The following is a 10,464-nucleotide window of genomic DNA, read 5'->3' on the forward strand; positions in this document are numbered from 1 at the left end:
TGAAACCTCCCATTTGTCCCACCATTTGGATCATACATGGCAGACATGTCAACAACACACTCAGAATTTTTTGCCATTATTTTAAAGTATGTTGTTTGAATGCCCTGATGGCCTTGCTAAATACCAGTGACTCTCTACAGCAGGAACAGCAGGAGGATTTGAAGTTGCGGGGATCAGTGAGTTCTCACCCTGCCGTCAGGAGTTTTGGGTCCATCGTAAGGTGCGACTTCTCCCATCAGGACAGGCCACAAGTCAAAGAACTCCTACAGACACGAGACAGAGAAACGGGTTTATAGCAGAACACAGCGTTTGAAACGGCTGTTTCAGCAAGTTACGCCGTCTGAAAATGTCCCAGCAGCCTCTTCACAGTATGCATTATTTTTAATACGTCTTCTGAAAGTGCACAGTTTCCAGACGATGTCTGCTCAACGCTGAGCCACTAGTTTAGTTTATTCTTAAGTGCTTTATTCATGCGATTCAGTATTGTTACCAGACAGCCATCTGTGCGGGCAGACAACATGTGTTTGTTCTCCGAGAGCAGGTGTTAGAAATTAACTGGCAGCTGCTTGTAATTAGGTGACAGCCACAGCCAATAAGTAGTATTTATGACAATGTGTTACTTATCACTCACACACAAAAAAAATAAAATATAAAGTAAATATGGGGGATACTACAGTACGGATCAGAGGATGGTTTCAAGTATGCTTTTATGGGCACAAAGTGATGAGGAATGAAGGAGATCAGACAGAGAAACCCCAAAGGACCTTCTCAAAATATCTCCTCCCAAAAGAAAAGGAGAAAAAACCCAAAATGGATTACATCAAGCCTCGGAAAGAATGAGTGCGAGACAAAAACAGCGCTCCATAAATAATATTTTTCCAAGAATTAACTTTTTCTCACAAATGTGAAGTTTTAGGAAGTTATGCTTTTTTAGAAGCTCCTCACTTTGCTTTTACATTAAAATGAAGTTTTACTTGGGTGATCTTTTCACTGAACCTGGAAATTGCTATAAATTAAAAACTATTTTAAAGAAAGTCTTGTAAATTGAACTGCTTCTTTCTCCCTTCCTGTCTTCCAGCTCACCGTGGACTCCCGATGTGAGTACTGTTGTGGCGTACCTTGGTCTTGGTCATGTCCAGCAGGCCCACTGAGTAGCGGTCGCAGTTCAGGAACGCCCTCACTGTGTACAGGGCTTTGTGAAACTGCCTCTCGATGTCCGTCAGCTCCTCGAACACCTTGCTGGCCGACCACAGCAGGACCTGGACGACAACAGGCCAGAGCAGAGCAAGGAGAGGGAGCGATGACGGCGACTTTAAGGTTTCACAAAACCTTGCAAGTCCATTCATTATCCATCGACTCTTCTTCCTTGTTCTTGTTACAGCATTTTGGATCATAAATCCAAGACAAAAAGGTAAAAAGAAACGTCTGTAGAAAGGAGAAGTTACTCTAGTTCGACATCTTAACATCTATTCAAACTGAATGATTGAGGCTCCGTCGTCCTGACCTGGCCTCTCCTTGTCTCGCAGTTGTGCAGGTAGCTCAGGTGGAAAACTCTCAACACCAGGTTGGCAAAGTTCAGGTATTTATTTAGAGTCTGGAAAAAAAGAAACAAAGAACAAATTACCACTTTATCCATGTAATATCGGCACGATGCCGATTAATCCTAACATGCGATGTCTCTTTATCCAACTATTTCTCTATGTGTTCATCTGCTTTAACTACTTATTGCATGAGGACTGGACAAAGTGTGCTTAGTAGGAAGGCAGGAACATGTTGAAACAGTTATGGATTCATACATGCAAACATGCCGAGGAGTGTTTAAAGTTTTGAAACAAAAATATGAGACATGAGGTTTGTATTCAGTGGAATTTCATTTTCACTATGATTCTACGGTGATGGTTTAAGAGACTGAGGCCCGGTTTAAACAACGTTTTGAAAACAATGCCCATTTACACGGAGATGACAGAAACTCTGGAAACAAACATTGTTGTCCTTCCACTGAGCATGTGCAGAAGAACAGTCTACTATAGCCACGGTGCTCATTCACAGGAGCAACCAAAAAACAGTTGCTTTTTCCAGACAGAGCATTGTCAGAAAGTTGCATTTTCCTCAGGGTCATGAATGAAAGCAGTAAGAATAATGAGAACGCCAAAGAACCAGGTTACTGTGATGTAACTGTTCATATTTTGCAAGTGACACAGCAGATTTGTGTAAACACCTTTCAGGTTTTGGTATTATTGCTCTAACTGGCGACCGTTCTCCGTTCATCCTTTCCTTGTGACTGTGGCCTGTTGCCTTGCGCCTGTCGGAAAACTCCGCCGTCAAATGATTTCTACCGGGTTGGAAAATATTCCCCGTTCTGCTCCCGGCGAAGTTCGAGGGATTAATCTTGTTAGGTGCGATTTGGGCGGCTTTAGATCTGTGTAGCAATATATCAGCAGAGTTTAAGTGACTGCTCCAGAGGGTGTGAACAGCAGGGAACCTGTGACACACACATCCAACACACACTGCTGATGGGTTTATACTTATATTCAAACCTGCCAAAATCAGTCAGTATACAACGTAAAGATTCAGCTGCCTGTGTTGTTTATTTGTTTGAACAAAGCATTGTTTGAGCCTCTAGAAAAATATACTACTGTCACTAAAATCCATTTCTGAATTACCAGAATGAACCTCAGCTCAGTAAGATCAGCAAGATGATCCAAGGCATTCGCTGTATTCAGCTCACATATGTAAAAAACAAAACAAAAAAAAAAAGAATTCAGGATGAAAATATAATTATTCAGCAAAATGGGGAAAGATTAAAGCCAAACTGCCTAAATGTTTGCTGGTTTGCAAAATATCCCTCAGCTGTCAAAACCAGTTCACATCATTTAGTCATGTGTTTGTTTTACGTTTGCACTTTCATGATTTTCTTTTTGCATCCCTTCAGTACGACAGGGATGACAAACATAAGGCCCGCGGGCCAAAACCAGTTCGCACGAGGCACCAATCCAGGCCGCCACAACACCAAACGTTATAAAATTTTCAAACCAAACCATGAATTATTTTTTTTTTTGACACGTTTCTTAAGAGTAGCAGAAACAACACTGAGATCTGAGCTGAGGTATCAGTGATGCTACCTTGAAAGCTAGCTAGCCGGTTGTGATGAAACTGTGGCCTCAAAGCCAGGCTGTCAGGGTGAGTTTGTAAATGGATGTAAAGATGGATGGATGGATGGAATTCTTGAGAATCATGTCATCAGTGTTTTGTACATTTCTGAAACTGAATGATTTGTTAGTTACTCGTTATTCAAAATGCACTGGGGTTGCTTAGCTGGTAAAACAGCTCGTACAAAAGTTATTATTTAAAAAATAAGTCAGGCTTGTTGTAATGATTGAATCAATGGTCAAGGTCAGCTTGTCAATCCCGTTTGTTGGCGTTAGCATTAGGGTTTATCAAAAACTAAATTTGCTGAAAAAAGTCGTTGAGATAAACTACCAATGTGTAGAAAGCTCTCATAAAGGTAAATGACATTTTATATAAGAGCCTGTTTTTAAGTGAAAATGCAAAACTTCTGTTGTGGCGTCTGTTTAAATGACAACAGTCACAGTTACAAGATTACATGGTGTAAACTATTACATTCCAGGACATGGACTCCCACTTCAATTTAGTCACTTACTAATGGAAAAAAGATCTAAACAAAGTGGAGCAAATTTCAGAAATTCAACAGAATATGCCTAAAAGCCTTGGGGAGATATGTCCGATACGTCCCAGCTGGTTTTGGAGAATTCCCCCTTCAGAGTGATGGATTACGTGTTACCTCTTCATCCTTGGCGGTGAAGCTCGGTCCATCCTGCTTGTTGAGCGCCATCATCACCGCCACCATGTCCTTACCATTCATAATAGGAATGGCCAGCACATTCTTGGTCTCGTATTCAGTCAGCTCATCCACAAAGTTACTGAAATGAGGGTTCTGGAACAAAAAAAAAAATTACACAGAAAAATGCTTTAATGTGTCTTTCTTTCTGTGTTGTTCAGAACTTCCAGGCGCAGCATTGATGAACGCATCGCTCACATCCATAAATGCTGGAAGCGAATGCTGTCCATTATTCACAGCTTGAGCGCTCTCTCAGCTACACTCCACCTACGTCTCCTCCTTTACAGCAGGGGTCATCAATTGTGTCCCTCTGGGGGTGTAACGCTATGAGAGCTGCTCATTAACCTGCCAAGAATGAACAAAAACCTGCACCCAGATGTGGATATGACAAGGTCCCAGTCTTTGTTTGAACCCAGACTTCTGGTTTGTCAAGGCTGGCAACAAGAATCACATCAGTTAAGTGCAGGTAATAAAAAAACTGAGTCACAGCTTCTTGTAAAAGAAAAAGTAGTTATTCTATTATTTCTATGCAGATTGCATAAAGGCAAACTTCTCCATGTCAACCATTTTTCTGACAACGTTGACTTTCACTGACAGAAGAAAAGCTTCTCAATGCTCTGATTGGCCACCCTGTGCTACGTTATGTCTAATTGTATTTCTACAGGATGTTGATCTAACAGGATAAAGAAGGCAGAGTTTTGTGGCAGCCATCATTTTAAAAGGTAATCAAATATCATTTCCACCGGTGACGCTGCTGTTTAAAGCAGATATCCACATCAGCAATTAGCTATAAGAAAAGATCAATATATTAAGTATTTGTGAAACATCCCACTGTGCATCCCAGTTAACCCTAATAGTTCAGTTTTGGAAAGTCATGATGTCTCGCTCCTCCACGGGGAGGGAAAGTGACAAAAACTCAATGCTAAAGAAGCTCGTTGTTCACAAAGTGCTGTATCCAAGCATATTCATAGAAAGTTGATCAGAAGGAAAAGTTGTGGCCAGAAAGGTATACCAGCAAAAGGGATGAGCGCAGCCTTGAGAGGACAGTCTGGAAGACAGGAAGCCATGTCATCTGCTGGTGCGGCTCCACTGTGTTTTCTGAAGTCCACAGCCAACACAGCACTTCCTGCTTCCTCCTGCTGACTAACTTGATGGAGATGCTGATTTCATTTTCCAGCAGGACTTGGCACCTGCCCACACTGCTGAAGATACCAGAAGCTAGTTCAGTGACCTTGGTGTTACTGTGGCTGATTGGCCAGTAAACCAGCCTGACCTGAACCTCATGGAGAATCTATGGAGTAAAGTCAAGAGGAAGGTGAGAGACACCACACCCAGCAGTGCTGGTGACCTGAAGCAGATATCAGAGCAAACTAGGCTTCCATTATGCCTGAGCAGGGCTACAGGTTGGCCTAATCCATGACTGACAATGTTGAACTTTTTCATGATATTCTAATTTCTTGATATACCTGTACATCTTTTTTTTTTCAAAGATCTGGACAGTTTGACAGCTTTGACCCTCAAATACCAGAGGAGGCTTGGACCTTGATTGCTAATAAAAGCTGGTTATCTTAGCTGAAAAGCCAGTTACTTTAAATACATTATATCTTGTTAAGATATTCATTAAAAAAAAAAAAAAATCAGATTTCTTTTACACTGTTCTTAATTAGCTGGATTTTGCTCCCACTGCACAAAGTCTATACGCAATCCATCAAAACACTAATAAAGATTCCCGGGTGATGACACTTCAGGTGGATTTCTGCTTGTTTCTGCTTTAAGGGCCAATAATGAATGTGAAACAGCGCAGAGTAACTGAATAGATTAAAGGTGTGCTGTAGTGCTGAGTCTGTGAAAAAGGCTCAGGGCCTACGTGACCTCTGGGAATAATCTGGGATCGCTCTAATTCAGGACAGATTAACCTGCTTCACGCACAGCCTCACACACACGCACACAGACAAAAGCGCACACACCCTTCGCAAGTAACCAAACCTCGACTAACAGAAACAGGCTTTAGAATATCAAGCTGTTATAAAACTCATTTTTAGGGCGTCAAAGACAGACGCCAGTGGAGAATTGAGGCCAGCTGTTGGTCACCACATAATCCAGAACTTCACCCTCCCGCTCAGGGATACACACCCGTTTACTGGCTTGGACCAGATTGGATTGGGATGGAAATAGCAAGCAGAGAGTCAGTAATTCCCCGTCTCTGCGTTACTATAAGGCCATCCTCTGCGCATTAGCATCATAAAGCCAACCAATTATATGGAAACATTGGCTCTTCCCTCGCTGCCACTGGGGTAACTGAGACTTGCAGGCTTTGATCGTTCCGCCCGCCACATTTCCCATCATGCTTTCATGTGTTTGCGCGAGGCTGCGGATTGATGGACGGGGGTTTCGAAACATCACAGCGTCTGTCTCGCGCCACCTCGCACAATTGGAGGCACGACAGGCCGGGCCTGGCAGCAGAAGTGCCTGATAAAAACCAAACGGGACCAATCAGCCCGGGTCCGTTTTGTTCTTACATCAGCAGCTCAGCTTTCTAATCTCCCATGAAAGGACGTGATTGAACTGATACCAAGGAGGCACTTGTAATCCATCAGTTATGTGGCGCGGGCCGATGCCTTATTAGGTGTAAATGTCACAATAGCAGTTGGTGCAGGTACGGGCCGAGGGTGGGGGTGGGGGTGGGAGTGGAGGCGAGCGGAACCTGCAGCGGCTGATATGTACATGACAATCAGCTTGCCAGCTATTTTCAAATGTCATAGGTATTGGCTGTAATGAGATTGGGCTTGTTTTGGCGAGGTGGAATTAGAGCAGGGACACTGAAGCCTTATGCCGCCCTCTGGTGGTCACACGTGGCTACAGCAGGCCTTGGAGGCTTTGCCCCTCAGAAAATAAAAGGCGTTTGAAGCATTATCATTGAACACAGTCAGATTTTTCGAGAGCTTCTCTTTTTTTCCCCACATGTTGAGCATTTAATGTACTCCTGAACACAAAGAAACACACGTGCAGGCGTCATGTACCTCTGACACATTTGGAATGTTGACCATCTTCTTGCTGGTGGCCACATGACCCACGATGCCCATATCCAGAGGGTACACAATCTCACTGTCAGGCTGAACCAGGCAGTCGTCGAAAATCGCATCTTTATGGACATTAAATAACCTAAAGGGAGAGAAAAAGTGGGAAAGTCAAGTATGTTTCACTCTGGTTATCAAGTATATTTTCTCAGCTGCTTTTTTTTTTTTTTTTTTTTTAATTCAGAGAGGTAATCTCAGAGTGTTGCCATCTGGATAGCACTCAAGAAAAGAGCAGGAAATGCAAATTTACCCTTAGTGAAAGAAAGGGGCCCCTGAGTAAGCCAGCCACGCTGAGAATCACCACCGGAGCTGCCAACAGCAGCAGTGTGGCGACACAGAGGCCCTGACAGCCAGGGAAACGTGAAAGTGCTTGAATATAAAGATTATAAATCAGGAGTAGACTTAGCTGCTGTTCCCTGATTTAATTAGGGTCCCAAATGTAATTGTCTGGAACTAGTTGAATGTGAATCCGCGTGCTAAAGCTGTGCCCGTTCAGCAGGGTTCCCTCAAGATTGGTGTGGAAAATATAAGCAAAGTGCCTCATTCTGGCAAAGCATTAAAGAGGTCTTTCTTTCCAGGTGGTGAATAGGTTAGGAAATGCAAACAGAAACAATGAGAAGCTGGGATGTGTGCTGTTGGGGTGTGGCCTTATGCAAATGAAATGGAGCACAGCAACAGAATCCACATCCGGTGATAAAACTTTCCACCAGACAGAAAAGTGACATTTCATTTCATTTCATTTCTCCTCAAGAATAACTACTAAATAAAGAGATGTGCCAGTGACCTGGTCGCCAGCTCCGCCACCCCGTTCCTCTGCCGGTACATGAAGAGGCTCATGCGGTCGGCCCTCAGCATGAAGCTGAGATGCTTCATGAGGTTGAAGACGGACTTCTCCATCTGCAGGTTGTCCTGGATGTCCCGCATCAGGTCGAAGAGGATCTCGCTTTCGTCCACCGCTGTCATTTCGTGGTACTTGCTGATGTCCACCACCGGCTTCCTGTTGTTGTCCAGCAGGTCCGAGATGACCTTGGGCCTGAAGGTCGCGTCGTAGTACTGCTTGGCAAACTGCGGGTTGGCGTCCAGGAACTGCTCCGCTGCCGCTGCGTCCACCATGGCTGCTGCCGAGGAGGTGGTGCGTGGTTACACATTCAAATCTCAACTGATCCACCATGACCAGCCCAAAACACACAACCAGCAAGAGTATTGTGAAAAAAGTAGCTTCACCTCCAGAAGTTTCTATTTTTTAGCAAAAACAATTGAATACAACAGGTGGGGAGCAGGGTTGGTGTGATCTCTGTTTAATCTGTGAGTGATATTATGCTGGGAAATCATGCAAATTATTCAACTTTGGTTGGTAACGTCTGCTACGTTATTCTGAGACACTTGTTTTCGGGATAAATGAAAATAACTCAGCTTTATTCAAAGCATTTTTCTCTACATAGTGTAGAGACAATATCACAGTATATGAGCACTAACACTCAAAATATCTACTGTTTATACAGGTTTGGTTTTCATTACTGTCTTATGGCTTCACAGGAAGAAACAAATACATTTCAATATGTTTTTTACAATGGTCTCTTAACTTATTTAGTACTTTTCTGGCTGTGCTACACTTCCAGTACATATACATAAATGAAGTCAAAAGCGTATAATGTACGGCAAACACCTGTGGAAACATAGATGAGCTATAATAATAATAATAATAATAATAATAATAATAATAATAATAATAATAATAATAACAACAACAACCTCTATCTGTTGGATTCCTTGTGTTGTCTCCAGTAAAGTGTGTAATCCCTCTGTCCTGCGAACCAACTCGACTGCAGATGTCTGAGAAAAGAAAAGGGATTACCTGGCTGGCTTTAAATGGTCATGTGTCAACATAAGCCTGCATCCAATTACGGCACTGGGATTACAATACCTTTCACATGTTTAATGACACTATGTGGGATTCTTCTCCGTCTCTCCGTCCTCTGAGGAGCAGAAAGTGTGAACACACAGCCCAGTTATCTCTTGATTAGTCATCGTCAAGCACTTTTGCATGTCATTTGGTGGATATTGCCAATTCAATAGCTTTTTATAGGTATCATAAGAATGATCTAGGTGTACTTTTATCTAGTGCAGAGTCTAAATCTGGGGTATGAAACACATTTTAGTTCAGAGGCAAAATACAATCCAGTTTCATCTTGAGTGAACCGGACCGGTAAAATGGAGTCATAATAACTTCTAAATTTAGACTCTAAAGCTTTCGTTGCTGTAGTTATGACGCAAAGTATATGTGATGAAAATGTCTACATTTTTGCAAAACTAAATAATTATGACAAAAAATGACTACAATCTCAACATAAAGCCATATTTAATGAAACCTTCTGGTGCAAAACAGTGAAATGTTCAACACACTTTTACAAGTGTTTATAAACTCATCCTGACAGCGTGGCTTTGAGGCTAGTTTGATAGCAATTGTCATGGCAATACCGCTGATATTCCAGCCCGGGTCTCAGTGATGTGTTGTTTTAAAAAACTTCTTTTTTTTTTTTTTTTTTTTTTTTTTTTTTTTACAATTTGCTTGGCAGGCCGGATTGGAGCCTCGGGCCTTATATTTGACACCTCTGGTCTAAACCGAATGAGTAGCTCTAACATAAGTCAGAATTTAAAAATCATTTGTTGTACAATATAAACAGTGGTATTTTTGGTCTTCTGGACTGGGTTGTTGCAAACACCTCACATGAGAGAAGGTACACTAGACAGATGACAGTTCATCACAGCTGTAACACAAAGACAGACAAGCACACACACGTCTAAAGTAATCCAACACATTTGGATTGTGAGAAAACTTATGCAGGAACTGGTGCAAAACATCAACACTACATACAAAGACTGACCTCGGAAGAATGAATTTCTATGATTTAATTTAATGTAATTTTGTGTATATCAGTGGTGCTATACAAATAAATTTGCCTTGGCTTGCAACAAATTTAAGGAGGGTGTTTGCTTGCATGGCTCTGTCTACTGACATAATTAACCTTGAAACAGCGGATCAGGAGCCAAGTAACAAACATATATGCCTCCCAGTATTTTTATCAAACTAAAAATGCACACAGTTATTCATAAAAAGTTCTCAAACCATTAGTACCTGTAGTCTTGAGCAAGCAAATTCACTTCACTTGACACAAAAGTCGCATTGTGTATTACGTAACTGATGATGAATGAGTTCACAGAGCTGACAAAAGACAAGTGTGTTCAAAGTCTATTTATCAACAATGTTTTAAACCCATGGGCCCAAAGTGAAATTCAATATGCTGTTTTTGACACTTTCTGTGGTGTGTTAATATGCATACGCTCTATAAGCTCTACCCACTGCTTCTTTTCACACCGAGTGAGATTCTGGTTACATGTATCGAGGTGAAGTACTGTTATCTATGTCAGACCTGAAACATAAGCTGTTTCACTCTCTTGTTTTTCCCACAGCTCATATGCCTGGACTCTGTGGTGATGAACCACAAACACCAGGCATTGCCATAACCG

General features: G+C 42.1%; 1 protein-coding gene across 1 annotated transcript in view; it reads right to left on the minus strand.

Annotated features, from left to right (window-relative positions):
* pde6a (phosphodiesterase 6A, cGMP-specific, rod, alpha) overlaps positions 1-8,741 on the minus strand; it is a 34,017-nt gene extending 25,276 nt beyond the window's left edge. Inside the window, exons 1-7 of the mRNA XM_030102775.1 lie at positions 8,696-8,741; positions 7,721-8,058; positions 6,880-7,021; positions 3,803-3,955; positions 1,505-1,594; positions 1,119-1,259; positions 189-263 (exon numbers count right to left, since the gene is read on the minus strand). Of these exons, the coding sequence (XP_029958635.1) occupies positions 189-263; positions 1,119-1,259; positions 1,505-1,594; positions 3,803-3,955; positions 6,880-7,021; positions 7,721-8,049 (930 nt within the window). The 5' untranslated portion in view covers positions 8,050-8,058; positions 8,696-8,741. The remainder of the gene's footprint in view (positions 1-188; positions 264-1,118; positions 1,260-1,504; positions 1,595-3,802; positions 3,956-6,879; positions 7,022-7,720; positions 8,059-8,695) is intronic.
* Between the last annotated feature and the right edge of the window lie 1,723 nt (positions 8,742-10,464).

The sequence above is a fragment of the Salarias fasciatus genome, chromosome 2, assembly GCF_902148845.1.
Source record: "Salarias fasciatus chromosome 2, fSalaFa1.1, whole genome shotgun sequence".
Lineage (NCBI taxonomy): Eukaryota > Metazoa > Chordata > Actinopteri > Blenniiformes > Blenniidae > Salarias > Salarias fasciatus.